General features: G+C 39.6%; 1 protein-coding gene and 1 pseudogene across 10 annotated transcripts in view; one reads left to right on the forward strand and one right to left on the reverse strand.

Moving 5' to 3' along the window:
- Positions 1-24161, forward strand: part of CELF1 (CUGBP Elav-like family member 1) — a 66460-nt gene that overhangs the window by 28402 nt on the left and 13897 nt on the right. For 5 of the 10 annotated variants that reach the window (XM_037838487.1, XM_037838486.1, XM_037838488.1 and 2 more), the window contains exons 1-7: positions 9354-9500; positions 20069-20256; positions 20854-20936; positions 21434-21482; positions 22292-22426; positions 22959-23038; positions 23353-23514. In XM_037838487.1, coding sequence (XP_037694415.1) covers positions 9397-9500; positions 20069-20256; positions 20854-20936; positions 21434-21482; positions 22292-22426; positions 22959-23038; positions 23353-23514 — 801 coding nt within the window. In that variant the 5' untranslated portion in view covers positions 9354-9396. Of the gene's footprint in view, positions 1-4809; positions 4848-9353; positions 9501-20068; positions 20257-20853; positions 20937-21433; positions 21483-22291; positions 22427-22958; positions 23039-23352; positions 23515-24161 lie in introns of those variants that run through there. The other 5 variants (XM_037838493.1, XM_037838492.1, XM_037838494.1 and 2 more) reach the window with 2 other exon arrangements.
- On the reverse strand, positions 2676-3538 carry LOC119536038 (annotated as a pseudogene).

Here is a 24161-nt window from a genome sequence, read left to right on the forward strand (position 1 = left end):
GAGTTTGTGACTATGTAAGAGCTGCTGATGGTGAGTGAGTCAGTGGCCATATTCCTGCGAAGAACAGTGTTTTGTCATTTATTCAACATATAAGCTGTATAGACCGGCAGAAAACAGAAATAAAAAAGGGTTCATTACCTTGCCTACTCTAAGGAAGCCTTCTAGACCTGAGAGGTTTTGTGTCATTCCTAAGAGGTGATGCTGTTGATTCACTCTTGCATCCTTGATTCATGTCACAGCCACGTATACATTCCAAAATATACTCCAAAGCCAAATATAAATTCTTTCCAGGTTATTTATCTTCCCTTGAGGAAATTGTGGGGTAAGTAGTTTGTCTTTGGTAGTCCCTGGACCATTGACTTGCCAGGTACGGTTTAAAAACTTCATAGGAGGGTATATTTTGAGCAGTCTGACATATCACAAGCAGATAATACCACTTGTTTCCATCAAAGCTAGCTTGCCCTGCACTATTCTCTCCTTTGTCACCTACCTCTGCTCTCCCACACACACCTTTTTGGTCCTTTTTTTTGCCCTCTTTGGAATTGCCTTTATACCTCTCATCCTCTGCATGGTGATAGCGAAAGGTTGAGGTAATGTTAATATAAACAGACTTGTATGGAGCTGCAAGGAAGTACAGGATAAATGTAGTTGAGGTTGGTTTCCTCACAGAGCTTGTGCATTTTAGGTTTCCCACAGATATGAAAGATGTAAAAGAACACAAACCTAAAGCTTTTAGTTTCCACTCAGCTCCCCTATTCTCAAAGCATTTCTCTTCACATAGACTAGGTGACAGAATGCAGGAAAAGTAAAATTGGAAGACAAAGGTTTTTAAGAAAATAACTTCTTGTGTGTTGGGCTACCCACCGACCTGCTCCTCCGAGTGACAAGAGGAATACAGCATTAATCTTTTTTGTGTGTTTGAGTTTTATTTTAAGAAGTCTTTTGATAACTTGGGGCAGGGTGATTAGTATCCTATTTATGTTTTTTTGTTTGTTTTTGTTTTTTTTTAATTCTGCCCCCGCCAAGAATTCGTTTTTCTCTTTCTCTTGGTTAGGCAATTAGGGTATTCCTCAGCCATCGAAGGGCTTCTGCCAAGTTATCTGAAACCTAGATGTGTGTCCTTCATCCTTTTATGCATTAGCCCTTCTTATAACCCCAGACCTCCAAAGCTCTCTGTATTCTGAGATCCCTGACTAATGTGCAGTCTGAATCTGGCCTCACGGGACAAGAGAAGTGATGCCCATAAAAATTTTTATGTAACAGTAGCATTTCTCAAACTTTGTTTCATGGGACACTTTTTGGAACCATGGCTCTCTGGCTTTTTCTTTGCCCCTTATATCTTCCCAAACAAAACTAACAAATAGAAATATTTAACTTGCTCTTGACCCTCCAAGGTATTACTGCTCCAGAGCCTTTTCAAGACACACTGTCTCCATAAAAGTTTGTACTTCCTAGGTGATGGTCACATTTCTTGAGAGACTCAGTGTGGCACATTGGTAGAAGCACATGGGCTCTAGGGTTAGACTTCCATCTGTAGCACCTGCTGAGAGAGCACGTGCAGATTACCTTCTTTAGCATCTGAATCCTTAGAGTAGTCCCCACCTTAAATGATACAATGATACAGGATTGAATATAGTGTGAATGTAGTAAATGTAAGTTCTTTTCCTCTTAATAACTTTTTTTTTCTCTTTTCATTTGAGTTTATTTAAACACCGTTCTCAAAACATTTGAGTGAAATAGGGCCTCCTTTGGTAAGCAAAGGACCTGAAAATACTATTTAAAAAATGAACAGGCAAATTCTTCAGTTCATCCATGACATAGCTGTGGTGTTCCCTTCTTATCCTGTACTTTGAAGCACCCAGTTTTTTCATAGTTTTTTCATATAGCCTAAAAGCTGGAAGAACAAGAGTACATTTGTGGTGGAATGTATTGTCACTTGCTGATAATTATAGTCGAGATAACCATTATCCCCTTCCTAACAAGCTTTAGCCTTTTGTAGGCACGCACTGTGTAACTCTTTTCTTTACTCCCTGCTATATATAATACAGAATACACAAAGGCTGACAAATCCACATTTAGATAAGCATTAAGCATTTGCTGTATTGAAATCTTTAGTTCTAGTACTAGCAGTACAGAGTTACAGAGCATAATTTTAACACTTCTTTGCAGGTATATTTAAGTATGGTATTTTTCATGGACTAGAGGAAAAAGGGCATTTTTGTCTTTAAATTTACTACCAACAATCAGAACTGTTCTGCTAAGCATTGGTATGTTAGAAATAAAAGTAGAAATCAAAGTGTTTATTGTTGCTTTTTCCCATTTGGTAGCATTTTACACACAGGCTTCGATCTTCAGAATACCCTGGATTCAGTAGAAAAACCTTTTAAATGAAATTTGTACAGTAGAAACTTCTCAGCAGTCAAAATTTAAACTGTAAAAAAATACATGCAAAACATGCTTTTCTGAAAACACTTAACTTTGAACAAAGCATGAAACTACACAAATGCAGAATGAAAACAGCATTTCAACTCCACCAAAAGTAGTCATCATAAAAGGTGTAAAGTCACCTAACTTCACTAGGCACTGTTCACTTTTTAAAAATGAGACAATAAAAAATATTGTCCACAAATATCCCAACTCTAGGGCTGGTTCCAGAAAGTCTTCAACTTCATGCTTTAATAGCGTCAGGGTGAGTATGATCAAGATCTGGAACATGATCTGTCTCCTCCATGACTGTAGTAAGGAGAAGGTGACCTGCCTTCTGTAAATCTGTTCCCTGTCTTGAGCAGCTCTCCATCCTCCACCTCCTCCACTTCCTCCTCTGTATGATCTGCTATAGTAGTCCCGATCATCATAGCCTCGATCCTATCCTCTGTCGTAGTAATCCCAATGGCGAGAGCTGCCATAGGTAGGTCTCCCCATGTAAATTCCTGGTGTTGGGGTATGCGGTCTTTTAGTTATAGAGAAATCAGCTCTGATCCTATGACCGTCAAGCTCCATTCCATTGGCACGCTTTTTACCTTCCTTGGCATCATCTACGTTTTCAAAATATACAAAGGCAAATCCTCTTAAACGTCTAGACTGCTGGTCATGTACAGTAGACATGTCAGCAATGGGGCCATATTTAGAGAACACTTCTCTTAACTCTTTCTTTGGTGTACAAGCTCAACCCAAATACTCCAAGACAACAGTTGGGATCAGGATTTGCCCTATTTCCAACGTGATGCCTGCGAATAGACATGGGAGAATGACTGTAGCTATGCCATCTGTGATAATCTCAGCTGTAAGACCTGCTACAGGATCGTCTGTGAGAGCAGGATTGAGACTGTGACCTTGTGTAATGCCTCTGAGAACTTCTGGATCTAGATCTAGATTCAGATCTGGACCTGGACTTTGATCTGGAACGCCTGGAATTTTCCTTGGAGCGAAACCTTGCAGGGATATGCCTTGCAGATTTCCCAGATCCATGAGCACTTCCACTTCTGGAAGCAGAATGGGATTCCCACTCACTGTAGTTCTGCTGGCTGCTGTCGCTCATGACTCCCGGCTGCTGTCGTTGCTCGATGTGCTTAATGGAAGCAGCCAGCCTCTGGCGCCTTCTTTATCGAGGCTCTGTTGCAGCCTCTCAGAAAACACTGGCTTCAGAACTGCTCAGAGCCGAAACACTCTGCACCGCCTCCACACGGACTCTAACTATATTAGATGTTCTCTTAATAACTTTTGATGATCTAGACGGGTCCAAGTAAATGCTCTTAGAAGTTCTTTTTGGAACTTTTGTTACTAGAAGTTTTTTGTTAGTAAAGACTTTGCCTTGGTTAAAATTATTGGAAGCATCACGACTTCATTAGCAAAATTGTAAACTGATTAAGTCCATATGAAAAGTCAGATTAAATACATGAAACACCTATTTTATGCTAGTCAAGAAGCTTCTTTTCCTTCAGGGAGGATAGGCAGAGTGTAGTATTTTATTAGTAGTTCTCATTCTGGGTTTGTCTTTCAGAAGTCTTCTTACCGGTCCAGTGTAGACATCATCCTTGGCAACTTTCAGCAGTTTTCTGTCTGTTGCCTGGGCCAGATAGAAATATTACTGGCAGGAGTTGTAAATGGAGGTTTGTAGGAATTTGAGCAGCTTTATAGAATCAGACTTTGCTTGCAAGATTGTTTGATAATGTTAAAAATAAAATGAATTGGTTTTGTGGTTCCTCTATTTGCTTTTACCTTCAATTAACTTCCCCTTCTTCTGATTTTTTTGGTTTCTGTGGTTCACCACTGCTCTGAGGCCACTGAGATGCCTTTACCGAGGCAGGAACTTGGTTGCTTTTGAAGTTTCATGCCTGCCCCTACCTATTCAGGAAGATTGCCTTGGGGAAATAGCATGTCCTCTCCACGTTAATAACATGATCCTTAATTGCCAGAAGAATTGCACATCCTTTAGCTTTTTTGTAGTCTCTTCTCCAAATGGAGATGCTGATAATGATTGTTTTGGTGACCTAGATGTACAGAAATTCAACCCCAGAAATCCTTGTCATCAGTTTTGCTATTTATGGTGACATTTGGGGGTAAGCCTTTTTTAACATTTTAGTATTTTAGTTTTCTGTCTTATAAGTTCATGGTGTGTTTAAGTTAGTGTTGAGATATTAAATGCAATTGATTGTATACTTTTAACAGTTAGGGAGAGAGGAGTCCTTTTGCTTTTTGGTCTTCTACCATGGTGATGAAGGGGGCTTTTCTTTGGAAAGAAGCTACATATGTGGAATCATGAGACTCGTAGGCATGACATACTCATTTTTCTTTCCTTGGTTTTTTTAGAGTGAAGACATAGTCCAGAGGGAGGTGTAAAGCTACAGGTATGGGCTAAATGCTGGATGGATGTGTTCCATGGGCTTCTTTTTAACCTTGCATGAAACCTGTTGTGCAGATGTAAAAAAAGTTGCCTTTAAAAGGTGATGGCTTCTTTTCTATATTATGGGATATGATGTCCATAACTAGGAGGGTAGAAATGTTTTCTTGCTCTCTTTCCTCTCTTAGCTATTTCCCAAGGCAGACTTCTCTCTCATTGGAACTAGCTGCTGCCCAGTTCTAACAGCTGTAGGAGTGAGGGGGTGGAGGGTGTTGGGAGAGAGGGCAGGGTTCCAGGGCAATACATACAACGGCTACCCTGCTAACTTTATTTCCCCCATTCTACCTTATAGTTGGAAGTCCCTGCTAAACTAGAACAAGGATGAGGATGGAACTTAGTGGACTCTCCACAGATAGTATTACCTCCTGGAATCATAATTTGTTCAAATACTGATTGTTTAAATCGGTGCTAGAGCTTAAATAAGTTTTAAATTTATAGTTTATTGTTAACAATTAAGAATTATATTTAAGTTCTAGAACTAGTTAGGGATCTGAAAATATGACTTGACTTGAAAAGTGGTCACAATTTGGCAGAACAGTTTGTTAGGTCAAGGTTAGTAGTAGAAATCCAAGGGAGGCTCTGAACTTACACTTTTGCTGAGAGCACTGTTCACAGAAGAGGGTCTTTCTGCTAGTTCTTAACTTTGGTATGGATAGGGGGAGAAGATAGTAGTGATTAAGGATAGTGTGAGGAAAACATTTTAGCTTTCAAAAAAAGGTGATGGTTTTCCTTCCTTTGGCCTTGTCATATCCTCTCAGTATACAGTATTGCACACAACAGTTAAACTATTTTTTTCTTAGTGTTTTTAGATTTGAAATAGAAATAAGATTTTTACACTATTTCTATTCCTTTTTTTTTTTTTCTGTAGAAGGACACCTCCACTCCAACCAAGTTCAGACATTTTTACATTGTATAGACTCTTAATGGAGACTCACAAAAGTTTTTTGGATTGTTTTACATTACTTAACTGTTAATTTCTGCTGTTTAAAAAAAAAAAAAAGCTCCCACAAAGTAAAATGCCACAAAGATAATTGTAAATTTGGGACATCATATTCTTGCATATGGTACTTGAGGAGGCCCACTAATTGTATTAGAATAACTCAATTTTAGAAGTGAATTTTGCTGTCCATAAAGGTTTTAAGTTACTCTTCCAGTGGCATCAAATGCTTCTTTTCTACATCATTTATGTTTACCCCTAACTGCCAACAGCTCTGGGGAAAAAATACCCAGTCCACTTACAGTCTAAGGTTATGGCTTTTTCCTAGATTTTTGAACTTGTAATGTCCTGTATAGACTGAAGGTAATTTTTAATGACATAGATTCTTTTATAATACACTAGGCTCTAATCTCCTCTACCCTCATATAACCAGATTTCACATTAGTGCCCTGTAGAACACAGTTCAGACTGTTGGGAACTTCCTGGTTGTATCAGTCAAGATGAATAGCCTGATGTTTGCTCATGCCACTTATGGGCCTTTTTGCCCAGCTAGACTTTTCTTTGCTCTTTCACCCTTTTGGTAAAACAAGTGTTGTGATTTCTAGGATTTCCGTCTTCTAACCCCGTTTCGCAGTGTTTTCCTGTTAAATTTATTCCATTCTGGTATTCTAAAGGTAGTGTGCCGTGCTCTTGAGTGCTTCCCTTATCTATACCAATCATTTTTAATGATTTGGGTTTTTGTGTTACAGCAGGCTGTTTGCGTCTACCCTCGCATAATCAGGCTTTGGAATGTTGCCTTTAAAAAAAGAAAGTTAAAAAAGAATAGTGATATCTTAGAACAGAAGTGGAGAATATTTAAGACAAAACTGAGACAACCAGGGAAAGAAGAGGAAACCATGAAAGTAAATTCAGAGTAAGAGGACAGGGGATGAAAAGAGACTGAGGGAAAGTTAAGGCCTTCTTTTTCAGGTCCTTGATTATAACTCCTCCTGCCATCTCTATTTCTAATGCATCCTTTGTGGAGAAAAGCCTGGAATGTGTATTGAATTTAAAAAATGAAAATGCCTTATAGACATTTTACTGTTAATAACTGACTTTTAATTATACTTTTTATTTTCCCCTTAATATCTGCATTTTTGCATTCCCATACTTGTCTTAACTTTATAACCCTTTTCTAAGATTGGGTGATTTGTGATTAATTTCTGTGCTTTCTTTCCCGCAAGCATGTTGAATTTAATGATACTGAGGTAACTATTGTGACCTGCCTAAAGAGACATGTCCTCCTTCATGTAATAATATTTCCATTTTGTAGATTTTTAAAGCAGTATTTTTTTTTATAAATTATAAAATGGATTTTTAATAGCAGATCGGGCACAGAGAATTTGTGGGTCCTCTGCTCCATGTTTTATATATATATATATATATATATGTGACTGAGAAAAATGGGCTTAAAACTATTACTCTAAATCAGTGTTTCCCAGTCTTTAAACTTAGTAAAAATTACTGTGAGGAGTGTAAATCCTTTCATATGGTAGGCAGTGCCTGGCAACTCAGTATTAAGTCTCCCACATTTAAATACTGCTTTGTTGTAGATGAGATTATGATTAAAATAAAGATGTATTTAAAAGTCATGTATATACTCAATTAGTGAATAAGCACAACAATAACCAATGAGGTTTCTTGAAATTTGTTAGCATTTAAAAGGAATCCTTGAGTTAGATAATCTCATTTGGTTGTTGACTGACCTCCAAAGTTATTCTTTGGTCCAAGTTGCTTTCTGTAGGAAGAGTCATGTGGCCAGCTCCAGTGGACATAGGAGAACCAAGGACAAATGTAACAAGTAACCTAACCAGTCCTGGCTAGGGTTCGCATCTTTCGTCTGTTTGACAATCAGGGCTTGGCGAACTGTGCACAGTTGCTCAGTCACCCCTCACTGGCAACCTGTTTCTGTACCCTCCTTCAATAGGATAGAAGAGAGCTCCTGCCCCTTCTGTCTCTAAATTGATAGGTTATATGAGTCAGGATCTCTGACAAAATAGGAAAAGCAGTTGGCTGCTGTTACAGTTATGCCTAAACATTGGGCAGAAGACATGATTTCTATCTGCCTGGGTCACATGCAGATAGGTGTCAGCCTTTGTTACACAGGCTAGTACTTTAGGCCTGTGCTGTGACATGCTGCCTTTCTTCCTTTTTTTTTTTTTTTTTTAAATAACTGTATGTTTTGGAGTTTGTTTACCTCTTTACAGGCTGAACATTTCTTTTTTCCGAGTTGCCTGTGTTGTGAACTGAGCTTGGGTGGGCTCTTTGAGGTGAGGCAACCTTAAAGATAAAAACGGAAAGAAGGCTTGTGAAATTTGGGAGCCTTCACAGATACAGTTTGAGAGTCACTGCCTAAATATTGAAATGCAACCATTTGTTGTTTGGAGGGATGTGGAGCTAAATTGAGAACAGGATCACCACATCTGCCTTAACTGCTAAGTATATCCATCTCTACTGCTCACCCAGAATAGCATTTTTATGTGTGCATTCATTAATCTTGGCTTTAGCAACAATTTAAAGGAGGAAGGAGAGAATGAAGAGACAGCCTACATTCCTCTGTCCTTCCCTTACATGTTTGAGAGTTTATCCCCGTAGGCCCCAGTTCTTTGGTTTTTCTTTGTTTGCTTTTGTTTTTTTTTTGTTTCTTTAGCAGGGTCAAAGAGAGGACTAAAAAGACTAGACTCCTAGTACTCTATCAAGAGGCAGAATATTAGTTTTCCGTTTTATTTTCTGGCAAGTTTAGTTTCGTGTTAGTAAAGGAATGTTGCCTGTGCCATCTAATGAATGTCACTGAACCAAGGATTTTTAAAGTCCTTCACCCTGATGAGGAACTGTTAGCACACTTTGCTCTCAGCAGTATCAGACTAGCAAGGTGAGTCTAGTGCAGGTAGTTGTATGCGAATGGTAAGTTTCTGGTGGCCAGTTCTTCAACCAGCTTGACTTTGACCTGCTTTGATGGCCGTTCCTCCTTAAGTGATTATTCCGAGGTCAGTTTGGACCAAAGCACTGTGCTCATCACCGTCTTTGGCACATGGAACTATGTTTAAAACCAGGGCTAACAACTCATGTTCTTCCTTCCAAAAATATTTTCAGACCACATGAGGGAGCTTTTTGCCGCAGGTAGTTTCAGCCTTTGGGTAACCTCAAAAACTGATTTGCAGGAGGAGTTTGGAGGATGTAAAACAAGTTTGTGTTTCTTCTGCTCTGTTAGCCACTGCTGTCTTCATGGATTTGACACTCTATTTATCTGACAGTGCACTTAGTACTGCTTCGCCAGGGAAAATCACACAAAACAAGCCTGGTGCATCAGCACTTTCATTGTGTGCTGGGCTGAGCCTCCCTTCACATGGTCACATCCCCTTTTTAATCCAGTACTCCCTCTCCCTTCCCCAGTACTGCCTGTTTCTGTGGCACTTATTGCTGATTTCCCTGAGCTCCTGTTTCTGCACTTTGTGTTTTTTGTGGGGCCCAGGAAGCTAAAGCTGTGTGTATTTGTGGATCAGACAAGTGCAGCAAGTTAATGTCATTGGCTTCAGAAGGGGAGAGTGAGGTGATGGCTGCGTTTAAGTTGGATTTCCTTCCAGAAATGATGGTGGATCATTGCTCTTTGAATTCCAGTCCTGTGTAAGTATTTTTTGTTGTTTAATTTTTATCAAAAGCAGAGAAACTGGGCTGTTTTGTTATTTCATGAACTTGTCTTTTTCCTTAGAAGAAGGAAGAAAAAACTGGATGAGAAAGCCAAAGTCTGAATTCTCTCAAGCTATCGTTTTTGTTTTTTTTTTTATTGTAGTCTGATTCTGTCTCATTACTGCTGGTTTCCTCAGGGCTATAACTAAGTTCTTTACATTAGGGTGCACTTGATATAAGACCAGCAACATCAGCTCAAGTGTGCTGTTTCTAATCCCTTCAAGCTGTAATGTTTTCCCATATGATAGATTCCAGGGTGTGTGTGTGTGTGTGTGTGTGTGTGTGTTTAACTATTAGCATTATTGCTTTGGGTTGGGTATGCAATTTCAAATAATCCTTTGGGAAGGAAGTGGGGTTTTTGTTTTGTTTTTAATTAACAAATTCTTAGGCTCATATCACAGAGGAGACTGGTAGCCAGTGTGTATGTAGTACTGTATAGAGCATTCTGTATTAACATGCACATGTAGTCCTGGACTTTGATTTTTTTTTCCCCAGTATAATTGAAAATGCACGTCAACACATGATTTCAGGAACATCAGGTGTCCCTCAACAAACAAAACTGGATCAATCCTGAGTGTCAGTTTGACCAAATCAATTTTGAATGTGGGGATGAGAGACCTTGTCAGCTTCCAGTACTGTGTAAGAGGTGACACTGCCATTGTACATGCCTAAAATGTTAGCCTGGCCTTGGGTTGTTACTACAGGGAATCTGAATTCTTGGCATTTTAGGGAAGGGCACATGTGGAAACCCAGATTTCAGTTGCTTTAACCAAGCTTCAAAGTTTATTGAAACCTCAAACAGAAGAGTTTTGTGTTATTCAAAGCCATCAATATTAAATGGTAGAATAGTTCCTAGATAACAGGTGTTAAGGTAAGCTCAGGCCTCCATGTGAAAATCAGTCTATTCTGGAATTAGGTATATAGCAGGTGTTGATATTGGCAGATACTGAATACCTCCTTGTGGAATCCTTTGGAGGCCCAAAGTTAACTGGCTTGCTCTTTTGAAATGGATCCTGTGACTTCTGGGTAGTTTTCAAAATAATGATAATTCAGATGTGTCTGTTTATGGAGGTTCTTTACTGCTAAAATTTCGTTTCATTTTAGCGGTACATAACAGGTGAAATGACAGTGATTGCCATCATGAAGACTTCTTTTTACTTTTTTTTTATTTTATCAAAAAATTAAAAAACATGTCAAACAAAAAAAAGGAATAAGAAAAACAAATATCCTAAAATAACTACATTGTTTCCAAAGTGTTCCTACAGTACCCGAAGAAAATTAACAAACATAGTCATTCCTGAGCATTCCCGTATCATTATGATTACCCTCAATATCTTACCTGTTTGTATTAGATTATCATCCCCCCTGCTGTCTATCTCTAGGTCCACTATATTCTACAATATAAGACACTTATTTTACATTTTTCACGGAGTTCACATTAGTGGTAATATACAATATCTCTCTTTTTGTGTCTGGCTTAATACATAATAAATATTCCCATGTTCCAGGATACATGATCCCTAAAATAGGACCATGTGGCGCAACATTTATCCTCAGCCTGTTTTCTCATCTTTTAAGAGGTTGGATTAATTCAGTGTTCAACAAAGTGTGGACTGTGGACTACTGCATGGAAGCCACTTGGAATATGGGTCCAGGAATATTTTGGGCCCATTCCCAAAAATTGTTATGCTTGAGTAGGGCCCAAGAATCTGTGTTTTTTAATTCCCTGCAAATTTTATTGAGATACATTCACATACCATATAATCCATCCAAAGTATACAATCATTGCTTCATTGCACCTAGTTGTGCAGTTATCATCACAGTCTATTTAAAACCATTTTCATTGCTCCAAAAAGAAGAATAACAGACATAAAAAAAGAACTCAGAACACTCCAGACTCCTTTTTCCCCCCCATGTTGACCCTTAGTATTAGTAACACTTTTTTTTTGTTTGTTTTTTAAATTCAGTTTTATTGAAATATATTCACATACCACACAGTCATCCATGGCATACAATCAGCCGTTCACAGCACGATCACACAGCTATGCATTCACCACCACAATCCACTTCCGAACACCTTCCCTACTTCAGAAAGAATCAGAACAAGAACAAAAAATAAAAGTAAAAAAAGAACACCCAAACCATCCCCCCATCCCACCCCACCTGTCATCTAGTTTTTATCCCCATTCTTCTACTCATCCATCCACACACTAGACAAAGGGAGTGCGATCCACAAGGTCCTCATAACCACGCTGTCACCCCTTGGAATCTGCATCATTATACAGTTGTCTTCAGGAGTCCAGACTACTGGGTTGGAGCTTGGTAGTTGCAGGTATTTACCTCTACCTTTTCCAGTACATTAAAACCTAAGAGGTGTTATCTGTATAGTGCAAATGAATGTCCACCAGTGACTTCTCGACTCCACTTGAAATCTCTAAGTCACGGAAACTATGTCGTCTCATTTTGCATCCCCCTTTTGGTCAAGAAGATATTCTCAATCCCATGATGCTGGGTCCAGATTCATCCCTGGGTCACATCCTGCGTTGCCAGGGAGATCCACACCCCTGGGAGTTGGGTCCCATATAGGGGGGAGGGCAGTGAGTTCACCCGCCGAGGTGGCTCAGTCAGAGAGAGAGGGGGCCACATCTGAGCAACAAAGAGGCACCCCAGGGAGACTCTCAGGCACAATTACTTGGAAGCTCAGCCTCTGCTTTGCAGCAACAAGCTTCACAAGGGCAAGTCCCACAATCAAGGGCCTGGCACATCAAACCGCCAGTCCCAGTGCTTGTGACAACATCAACACCAGTCCAGGTGAGGAAGTCCAACACCTCTGCACCTTCCCCCAGCTCCTCGGGGCATGAGGGGTGGGGTGGGGTGGTGGTGGCTGTAAACATATTTCTTATTCTCTGCCCAAATTTTAGTAACACTTTACTGTTGATGAAACTGTTAACAAGTGTCCTGTGTGGTTTTGATGTACACTAAAGTTTGAAAACTAATGGACTTAATGCTGGTCATTTTGAATAGGTTAATATTATTTTCCAAGTGCATTTGCATCTGATTTAGTAATCCATCTTCACAAAAACCAAGTGAAGCTAATTGGGCATAGGCAGCTACCCCTGTTTTACAGATGAGAAACCCAGTTTAGAGAAGTGCTATAAATGACTTGCCTTAGGACAGATGGGTTTAAAGTTCACGTTTAATAATATCCTCTTTTTTTTTTGCCCACTAGTCTAGGCTGCCTCAGGTTTCAATGAGCCATCACATCTTCCCATCATTGCAAGTCTTTGGGGCCACTCCCATGAGCATCATACACCAAAATACCATTCAAACAGTAAGGAGCTGGGAAAAAAGTTCTTGAGAATGGTGTGTACTTGTCATTTCTTTCTGGAGTCTTAGCCTCTCTTCTCACTTGCATTACTTTAGCAGGACACTTGACAGCAGTGTTTTCTTTCTCTGAAGTGATTTTGCCTGGGAATGTAACTTATTTCAGGATTTTTTTTATAATGGAAAAGAGGAGACCTGGGTCCTGGTTCCTATTCTTATTTGTAATCAGTGTCCTTGTTTCTGCTCTGATCACTTTCAGCTGCCACTGTTTGTTCTTGCTTTGCCTGCACCCTAGGATATGGGTGTTTTCTGGGTGGTTTTGTCTCAGACCTTTTTCTTCCAGCTCTCTCATTGTTTAAGGGGACCACTGATCTGCTTCTCTAATTCTCAGATTATGTCATTCCCCCAAATGTCTACTGAGCTCTATGACTTGGTCCCAAACTGCCTGTTGGACATCTACATTTGGAGGCTTCCTCCACAAAAAAACAGTTTCCCAAATTGTCCATGCTCTGATTTGTTATCAATAGCTGCTCCTCCCTCCTCTCGATTATTGAGTGAACTCCAAATCCTAGTGAATGCTGCCCAAAGACAAATCTGATCATTCCCTTTCTTTAAATCTCGGAATAAAGTCCAAGCCCATCAGTTTAACATGAAAAGCTCTTCACAAGATCTCTCCAACCTACCTCTTTATTCTTGTTGATTTTGTGATATTTTCTTTTTTTGTAGCGTATTATAGTTGCATCCTTCCATTTGTTCTTCAATACCATTGTCTCCAGGGCAGGTATTGCTCAGTCTACTTTTATAGACCCTCCCTCTAGCGTGTAGTATCTGGCACATAGTAGGAGCTTGGGAAATGTAGTGAGTGAATGATAAACCCTTTGAGGTTTTTTAATAATCAGAGATGACTGTGAAGATAAGTTCTGCAGAAATATCTCTGTACCTCAGGGAAGAATGCTGAAAATCTTCAGAAGCAGATTATTAGCTATCCTATTGTTGAGTGGTGACTCTTAAACCTTTATTGATAGCTTTTTCAAGTACCAAACATCTCAAGAGACAGAAGATATGCCTTTACTCAAATGAAAATTACTTCCTTTACAGCACAGACACATCTTATCTTGTTCTCACTAGAGAGCAACTGGTAAGTAATGCGGGGCAGTGTTTCAGGCCCTTTTTATTTGGATGCACTTCTGTTCCGGTTTTTCCACGGCACAGTGAGTGAACCTTAGGGACCTGGTAGGTTTGGGTGGTGGCTGGAGTTTGGGATGCAATGAGTATTTATGCTTGGGGAGATATGGCGTTATTTGGTATCAGATTTTTTTCTGTTTGTATAATTAACAAAGGAATGTCAACAGATAATGAGGGAAGAAAGCAAATCAGTGAATAATGCAGGGTTTCAGAATGTTTTTTAAGTAGATTTGAAGGTAGTGTTTATCAGCCTGTTTTGGCTGCAAGAAACAGATACCCACTCAAGCTAACATATATGAAAGAGTTTTCTTGTAAGGATACATGTGGACTGGGCTGTAATGCGATCAGAAATTCCACAGCTGGTAGGCCTGGAAACTTTCTTGCTCCCAGGACAAAGGTCTGGCTTTCTTTGCATGTGCTTCCTCCTCTACTCTTTTTGGTTGTTTTTGTTTTAAATTTTTATTGTGGTAACATTTTAAACCACTTTCAAATATACAATTCAGTGGTGTTAATTACATTCACAGTGTTGTGCTGCCATCCATTAGTAAAATTTTTCTGTCACCCCAAATAGAAACTCTGTGTCCATTAAGCGTATGACTGCCCATTCTTCCTCTAGTGTTTGCCTGCATTGGGTGCAGCGTGGCTGAGTTTTGCCACCCACCTCATCCTTCAGCCTGCCTTCTGACTTATCTCTCTCTCCCCCTCTCATCCTCCCTCAAATCAAGATACAATTCTTATTCCATAAAATTTACTCTTCAAAAGTGTATAATTCAGTGCTTTTTGGTATATTCACAAAGTTGTACAACCATCACCACTACCTAATTCCAGAACATTTTTATTACTTCCAAAAAGAAACTCTGTACCCATTAGCAGTCATTCCCTTCTCCTTTCCCTATCCCCAGTACTAGGCAACCACCATTCTACTTTCTGTCTCTGTAGACATTTCACATAAATGGAATTAAACATGTGGCCTTTTGTGACTGGCTTTTTTCACTTAGCGTAATGTTTTCAAGGTTCATCTATGTTGTAGTATGACTTCTGTTATCTCTTGTCACGCCCTTTCAGTTTGTCCCCTTAACTCATGCTATCTGTGGTTGCAACTTTTCCATTTCTGACTTCACCACTAACTGCCTGTTTCTGTTAAGCAGTTCCAGATTCTGTAGAGCAGTTCTATCCAACAGTACTTTCTGTGATGATGAACATGTTCTATATCTCCACTGTCCAACACATTATCCACAACCACACATGGCTCTGGCTACTTTACTGCTCAGTACAGTTGTAGAGGAACTTGATTGGCCAGGCTTATCTTTCTATTTTAAGCATAGGTCATGGTTCTTAGGTTTCTGGCCAGCCAATGGATTGGCTTACCTGTGGGTTAAGACCCCACCCTGTGGTCTAGTTAGCTGGATCCAGGAGAGACAGGGAAAAAGTGGGACAGAACATGATTACTGCCCCTGAGCTGGACCTAAAGTTAGGTAGTTTTGAGAGGGAAAAGATAGGAGAAAAAGAAGAGAAGGTTTAAGAATGTTGAGCAAATGAACGCTTTGAAAATAAAGCTCTTTGTTGTTCCCTCCCTCTTAGCTCTTCCCAGTTGGGCCTCCATTCTGTTTTCCTTTGGCATATTCCATCAAAAATAAAGTTAGACAAGGCAGCCTCTAGTTAGGCAGTCCTAATTTGTCAAGTTGCTTGTTCTTAATGATTTGCCTCTTAAAGCAGTCGCTGACAGTTACTTCTGCTGCCAGAGCAGAAACATAAGAAGATCGGTGCTATGCCTTTCTCCTGAAACACCCCCCATCTCCCTTCCCTCACTGCTGCAGGCCTAATTTTCTTCTCTTTATCCCACTCCCAGGCCAGGGCTGGCAGCACTTCCACAAAAGATAAGAATTTCTACAGACTTGCCTCCTGGGGGTGACAGGGACACTATAGCAGCTTCTCCAGGGGCTATTGAAGTCACTGGTTCTTGAAAGGGCAAAAAAAAAAACCTACCCATAATCACAGTCCCTGAGGAGCTCTCATGTAGTCCGGAGTGCAAATTTGAGAATACATTTAGTGATACATGGTGCTTTGACTTGAAGTCTTGTCCCCAGGTGGCTTTTTAATGCAGTGGGTACTCTGAACCATAAGCTCAGTTGTGTGCTGGAAGAGTGTGGAAGGGGAGGATGGAGCACTGTTGCTCATCTCTTCAGACACGTTCACAGTTGTGTAACAGCAGGTTGTAAGCTTGTACTATGTGTACATAGGTGTGCATATGGTTGCTCTTGTCTTCTTTTTTAATCTCTAGTCAATGGTGTCACCTTTATTTCTGTGTCTGTATGAGCACTAAGAAAATACTCCATGTTTTCTTATTCATCAGTGTATATCCTATCTAACACAGTGCCTAGCCTGTATTAAGTGAGTGCCCAGTAAATATTTATTGGAGGAAGGAGACATCAGTGCCTGACACCATTTGCGTGATCATAACATCTTGAGCCTGGCCTGATAATTTGCTGTGCTCTGAACTACAGGGCTTCTCTGGACGTTTGCTGTGGTGAAGGATCATGCCCTGTGTACCCCTCCAACCAGTATTGTAAAATACGATAGAAATGATTTACTGAGAAAGCAGAATAATAAAATGTGATCTCATATGTTGTATATCTTTATTATTAATTACTCAGCCTGATTAACTAACTGTAAAAGTTTCTAAAGGCTCAAGTTTGAAGATTGCCCCAGTCCTTGGGGCATACTTTGAATAGCCTTTCTCTGGGGCGTTCTTCTGGTTATTGCATTGGTATACCCAGGGGTGTGGATGAACATGAAGAATTGGAGTAGGATTTAGGGAGTAAAAGAAGAGGAAGGGAGAGCATTCTGTCTAGAATTTTGAGTCTTCACTAAATTTTTTAGTGAACCATAATCCGTATGTATTGACTCGGTTTATGCTTTTACACTAAATAGTGCACACCAATACAGAAGGAAGGGATAAGCTGGGAGCAGTTGACTTCAACATAGTATGAATTAAACCCCTGCCTCTTTTTGGAAATAGCTCTCAGGTTCCTTATCATCGAAACATATTTTGAGCACTATTGGGGTTTTCTGTAATTCCTTCCTAGATTAGAAATACAGTTAAAGATTAGCACCGTTTTAATAAAATTATATTAAAACTGATATTGGGAAGACGGTTGCTGCAAAGGAGAGGCTAGGCCTCCCTATGGTTGTGCCTAAGAGCCTCCTCCCGAATGCCTCTTTGTTGCTCAGATGTGGCCCTGTCTCTCTAGCTAAGCCAACTTGAAAGGTGAAATCACTGCCCTCCCCCCTACGTGGGATCGGACACCCAGGGGAGTGAATCTCCCTGGCAACGTGGAATATGACTCCCGGGGAGGAATGTAGACCTGGCATCGTGGGATGGAGAACATCTTCTTGACCAAAAGGGGGATGTGAAAGGAAATGAAATAAGCTTCAGTGGCAGAGAGATTCCAAAAGGAGCCGAGAGGTCACTCTGGTGGGCACTCTTACGCACACTTTAGACAACCCTTTTTAGGTTCTAAAGAATTGGGGTAGCTGGTGGTGGATACCTGAAACTATCAAACTACAACCCAGAACCCATGAATCTCGAAGACAGTTGTATAAAAATGTAGCTTGAGGGGTGACAAGGGGATTGGGAAAGCCATAAGGACCACACTCCACTTTGTCTAGTTTATGGATGGATGAGTAGAAAAATAGGGGAAGGAAACAAACAGACAAAGGTACCCAGTGTTCTTTTTTACTTCAATTGCTCTTTTTCACTCTAATTATTATTCTTGTTATTTTTGTGTGTGTGCTAATGAAGGTGTCAGGGATTGATTTGGGTGATGAATGTACCACTATGTAATGGTACTGTAAACAATTGAAAGTACGATTTGTTTTGTATGACTGCGTGGTATGTGAATATATCTCAATAAAATGAAGATTAAAAAAAAAAAAACAAACAAACCACAGGGGGAAAAAAAAACTGATAAAGTTGTTGGGGGCAGGTTCTAGGGAGTGACGCTCGTTTCACTAGTGATAGGGCCTTTTTTTCATTGTGGTAGGATGGTTTCAGTTGGAACATTAGAATTAGGCCTCTAAAAGCAGTTACAATGTTATGTTTCTGTAATGACCTTACATGGATGGTTTTAAAGTAATAGATTAAAGGAAAACCAGTAAAACAATGTATTCTTATGACAATCAGATAATCACAGGAGAAAATTGCTGCTCTTATCTTTGTGTACAGCATTCATTTTATTCAGGTAGTTGCTTAAATATAGGAGGATTGTTGACAATATTAACAACAAGTTCCTCCCATCCCATGTTTGAGTGCTTACTTGGGACAAACTAGGCACTGTACTGCGTGTGGCTTGCGAATAGGAAATAAAGCAGCTTTTGCTCTCCGGAGGTCTCAGTTGGGAGAGATGGATATAACCAGATTATGCTAAGAAAGTGGTAAATGCTATAATAGAGGTAGAAACATAATACTGTCCTAGAAGGAAAGTGACTGTTTAGCCTGGGAGAGTATGGGGAACCTTTGCAGACATGGGGACAAAAGTTGGTCTGTATATGCCATTTGACTTACAGTTTGACAGGTAGTGCTAGAGTCAGCAAAGGTGCTATGAGACCAGCCCCTGTGGATGTTCAGTTATAAGAGATTTAGGAATAAAAAGAAAGAGGTTCAAGTACTTTGAGAAATTCATCCAGGATCTTCAGACACTATTTTACTGTTTTTTTCCTTTAAAGAAAACTAACATTGTATTTAGAATTGTTTATTTAGAGCATGGCACATTTGAATATGATAATGTGATGTCTGGATTAAACAGAATATTGATAGTAAAAAAGCTAACTATGACAGTTATTTAGAATTCAAGTGGTTATTGATTTATATAAATGCTAAGAGTAACGTTTTGAAACTGGTAAAAGGACTTGGAAATAATCCCCTTAGGTTCTTGGCAATGGCAGGGGTAGGAATGAAGGTATTAATAAAATAGGAGCATTAAAAGTTTGGTGTGATGGGATTGAAGGAATTTTTTGGATGTTATGATGGAACTTCCAGTTAGTAAGGGACTCAACTGATGAAGTCACCAAGAAAGGGCAATAAATTGGATAACTTAAAAAGACTAGAATGATGCCAATATTGTTGATGCTTGTATCACAATCATCTGTAGATGTTCAAGAGGCAAGCTTAGTTTTGGTCCAGGGCCCAATTCATAACACTAGGATTACTCATGAGACAGCTACATTAATTTAAGGGCCGACATTCTAGTCAGTTCCTAGCTTAGGCCTTGGAAATCAAGCACTTCTGTTGAAACATCTACTGAAAGGAAATTTTTCATGTCATTGTATTTGTTAAAGAGTTCTGAATCTTATCCCCAATCAATAGTCCTTTGTGATTTCTTTTAAAGGCCATTTTTAAAAAGTGTGTGTTTTGTTAATTATGCTTAAAAATTACTAAAACTTGATCTTGCTTTAGGAGCTTTGCTTCTTAAGTTTCTCTGAGAATTTTCATGCCAGACAAGGACCTAGTGACATTGTCAGTTCCTTAGTTAAAAGCTGGAATGTCTTAATTAGAATGGTGACTTTATTGGGATGGGGGTGGCCCATGAGGGAGGACCAGGGAACTCTGGCGAATTGCATGGAAGTGGTGAAAGAGAATCGATAACAGTCCATCCAGTGGAATGACTTTCTCTATAAAGGTACTTCTAGAGGTAGAGAATATAATACCCTAGGCTGTCTTCTGTTTCCTTTCCCTACTCCAAGCATGAAATAGTGGAGGAAATAGGGAGTCATGGTTTGACCATGAGCAGATATAATTAGTGCCAGTAGAAAGGGTGCCATTCAGGTTCTTGTCCCCTCAGTTCACCTCCATCTCCTCTTTTGAGTGTATGTGAATTTGTTAAACAAGTGGAGTTTTTTCTCTTACTTTTTCAGGAAGTAGTTGAGATTTTTAAAGAAGACTCCCTCTGGAAACTGACATGAATACATAATAGAATCTTCATTTTTAACTCATGCAGCTCAAAGAAAATGAACGGCACCCTAGACCACCCAGACCAACCGGATCTTGATGCTATCAAGATGTTTGTGGGCCAGGTCCCAAGGACTTGGTCTGAGAAGGACTTGAGGGAACTCTTCGAACAGTATGGTGCTGTCTATGAAATCAATGTCCTAAGGGATAGGAGCCAAAACCCTCCTCAGAGCAAAGGTGAGGGTTTGGGGCTTTGGTTTTTTGCCAGAGCATCAAGACTTGGGTTTCTATGTATAGTTTCTGCCAAGAGCATGCAGTTTGCATGGCCAGAATGCTGCTGTGCTTATATAGGGGAACAAGTCTGTCTTTTTAAATAGCTATATGTTCCAGCCCATAGACTTAATAAAAAATTAAGACGACGTCTTGTAAGTCAGGTCTTGGGCAATCCTTTGCAAGAGTTCCAAGTTCAAGACACAAGCCCATGTGTATCTCATTAGATATAGGGAATGAAATGACAAAAATAATATTGAAATAAACCAACCACAAAAGGTTGTCTTCAGTGTTTAGGCTAAGATAAGCTGAAAGAAAAGGACAGGGATCTCTTGTTAGTGTTCCAGAGGCCTTTCTATGGATAGTTTATCAACTAGGAGAGACTTGTTTGTAGGCAGCCTGTTTGCTATAGCCTATAAAATAAACAGCAGAAAAAAGGCTGAGCTGCTTCCAGAAATGCTCAGCAGGTATTAAGTTCCAACATGGCAGTGGAGGAGGGAGTAGTCTAGGAATTATCTTCTTTCAAAGGAATGCTTTGATTTTGTGAAATCTTGTTTATTGCAGGGTGCTGTTTTGTTACCTTTTACACCCGTAAAGCCGCGTTAGAAGCGCAGAATGCTCTTCACAACATGAAGGTCCTCCCAGGGGTAAGAAAACTCCTAGAGTAAATGAAATTGTGCTGGTTTTGTCATGAAGAACAATCTTATCAGACACACACTGAAAACCGTTTTGGGGGAAAGACGACTGCCACAGGAATTGATGTAAAAAAAGACATAAAGGGAACATTTCAAAGAAGATAGGCATAAATTAGGTTTGGGGCTGTCCTTTGCAAGAGCTCTAAATTCAAGAGACAGGCCCACATGTGTGTATCATTGGATCTTGGGGCTGGAATGGCAAAAATATTTAAAAACCACAGAAGTTTGTCTTTCATGTTAGGCAGAAAATAGTTCTTTTCAACCAAGAGTCTTAGGTGATTGGATTTCTTAATTCACCTTCTATCTCTTTTGATACTTTTGAGGAAAAGATTGTGAAGCAGAAATTCAGAAAAAGCTCTTAAAGCTCTAGTTTTGGTAGAGTCCCCATTTATATTTCTGAATACCTTCAATGTGTACAATGATAATATTCATATTTTTTTCCTTTTTAGATGCATCATCCTATACAAATGAAACCTGCTGACAGCGAGAAGAACAATGGTAAGGAAGTGTATAAAGCTCTGTTTTAAGGTTTCTTCCTAGTTTGTTTGCTGTTCTCATGGCATCTGGGTTGTATTGTTCTCTTAGTCTGTCATCTGAACTCTGTGTGTGTGTGTGTGTGTGTGTGTGTGTGTGTGTGTGTGTGTGTTTCTCTTTTAAAAATAAGTATGAGAAGCAAATGAGAAAACTAGAATTGACAGAAAGTTGACAAGAACATTTTAGAATGAACTGGAATGTCTTTGGTCAGTTTAATTTCTCATGTACTGGGGTGAGGGGAGAAAATGAGCAAGCTAGAAAGGAGAACTTTGCTTTCCAGAGAATAGAAAAGGGAAGGAGACAGTTGCATTCACTGAAAGGTGTGTTCTGTTCCTCTTGTCATGTCAGTTAAATGTGAAAACCTCGTCTTTCTTTGGTAGTAGTATTAGTAATAGAGCAAGCATTTCTAAGTGTTAGGCAAGATGCTAAGCACTTTGCATGTATTAATTTATTTAATACCTATAGCAACCCTTTGAAGTAAACCCAATTATCCTTATTACTCAGATGAGGAAACAGGCACAAAAAAGTTAACTAATTTTCATAAGATCACAGAGCTACCCTATTTCCAATTATAATTTTAAGTTACCATTGATTATAAGAATTATTGTGATTTTGGAGATTTAAATCATGAAAAAATATGTCTTATAATCAGTGTAATATAATATAAAGTCACAGAGCCAGGATTTTAAACCCAGACTGTCTGGTTCCATAGTCTGTGCTATATGGCCTCTTTTAGTAGTGATGTTTAAGCCTTTTGTGTTTTCCTCTCTTAGCAGTGGAAGACAGGAAGCTGTTTATTGGTATGATTTCCAAGAAGTGCACTGAAAATGACATCCGAGTCATGTTCTCTTCATTTGGACAGATTGAAGAGTGCCGGATATTGCGGGGACCTGATGGCCTGAGCCGAGGTGGGTACATTTTTAGCCTTTAAAGATACTCATGTTAAATTTGGAGTCTCATTTTAATTGGACCAGTGGGAACCAGTGGTCCCTAGGCAACATGGGGAGGGTTGGGCCTGCTACTTACTGTTGTACCTTGGTCCTATCCTGTCTTGACTCATCCTCCTTTACTGTTCTCTCACTCCCACCCCTCCAGGGGTCTACATTCCACACTTCAGTGTCATGAATTAAAATTCTTTTTTTGTGCTTGGGAGAGGTTCTTGATGCTGAAATGGAAACACTTCCTGCTTCTATTTTCTTCTCTTTTTAAGAGGGACTAGACAATGTGATTCCTCCTTCTCCCTGAAGCACTTTCCTTCCTGTCTGTGGTTCTCTTGTTTTTCATTATAGCACTTACCACCCTGTTGTAACATATCCATCTCATCCACTAGCTCATGAACCCCAGAAAGCAGGGCTAGCATGGTACTTGGCACATAATAGCTTCTCAGTAAGTGTCAGATAAATAAACGAATAAAAAAGTTATTGACTCTTCTGTTACCAGGTTGTGCGTTTGTGACTTTTACAACAAGAGCTATGGCCCAGACAGCTATCAAGGCAATGCATCAGGCACAGACCATGGAGGTAGGGAGCAGATGGGTGAAAGGGGTAAAGTTCCTTAGCTTGAAAATGCTGGGAAATCTGGCCATCAAAGTGCAGTAGTCTGTACAGGATCTGACTGCCCTAAAAATTTAAACAGGCAAGTCTATGTATCTTTCTTTAAAATTAACATATTGGAAATAGTTGCCTTTTTAAATTGTCTTCTGCCACTAGGGTCTATCAGGAGGGGAATCATTTGGCAATGAATGAAGTTAGAATGCAGTCTGCGTGTCACTATAGAAGGATATTTCCTTCACCTAGAAGGAAAAGTTTGACCCTTTGTTTTGTTTTTTTCTTAGGGATGCTCATCCCCCATGGTGGTAAAATTTGCTGATACACAGAAGGACAAAGAACAGAAGAGAATGGCCCAGCAGCTCCAGCAGCAGATGCAGCAAATCAGTGCAGCATCTGTGTGGGGAAACCTTGCTGGTCTAAATACTCTTGGACCCCAGTATTTAGCAGTGAGTCTCTGTGGTTTGCTTTCTGCAGACTGTGCAAGCTCCCATCTGTTTCTTCTTCTGCTGTCCCTAGCTAACAGACATGGTGGCATTTATACCTTTTGGCATTTAGAAATTTTATGTAAAATTCAGACGAGGCAGTGTTTTTTCAGTCGTGTTAGTTTCTCTCCTCACACACCTCTGGTTCTATCATGAGGCTTCTGCTAGCAATTAAAGCGAAGTCCTGATTTCCTGACTTCAGGAATTAGAAACATCTCATGTGTCTCTGCCACCATTAAAAAAAAACTCCTGAGGGAATCTAAACTATCAAGTATCTCTCTCCATATCTCTACCAGATATGGAGTACATCGTGCAAATTCGTATTGAATCTTCTCTTGAGTATGATTTTTTTTTTTTTAGCTAATGGAGAGATCAAGAGATTAACATGGACATTAAATGGATATTACAGGTGTATATTTGAGTTCATCTCATCCCAAATAGATTTCCTTTAATTTGATCTTTCTCTTGTTGAGATTGAGACATAATGTCTAGAAGAGGATCAAGCTCCAGTTTATTTATATTCCAGTTTGCCTGCAGTGTATGTTATAAGGGATTATTACTGCTTTAACCCTTAAAAGGATTGTAGGCAACACAGATGCTTAAAACCGTCT

The sequence above is a fragment of the Choloepus didactylus genome, chromosome 6, assembly GCF_015220235.1.
Source record: "Choloepus didactylus isolate mChoDid1 chromosome 6, mChoDid1.pri, whole genome shotgun sequence".
NCBI classification, from domain to species: domain Eukaryota; kingdom Metazoa; phylum Chordata; class Mammalia; order Pilosa; family Megalonychidae; genus Choloepus; species Choloepus didactylus.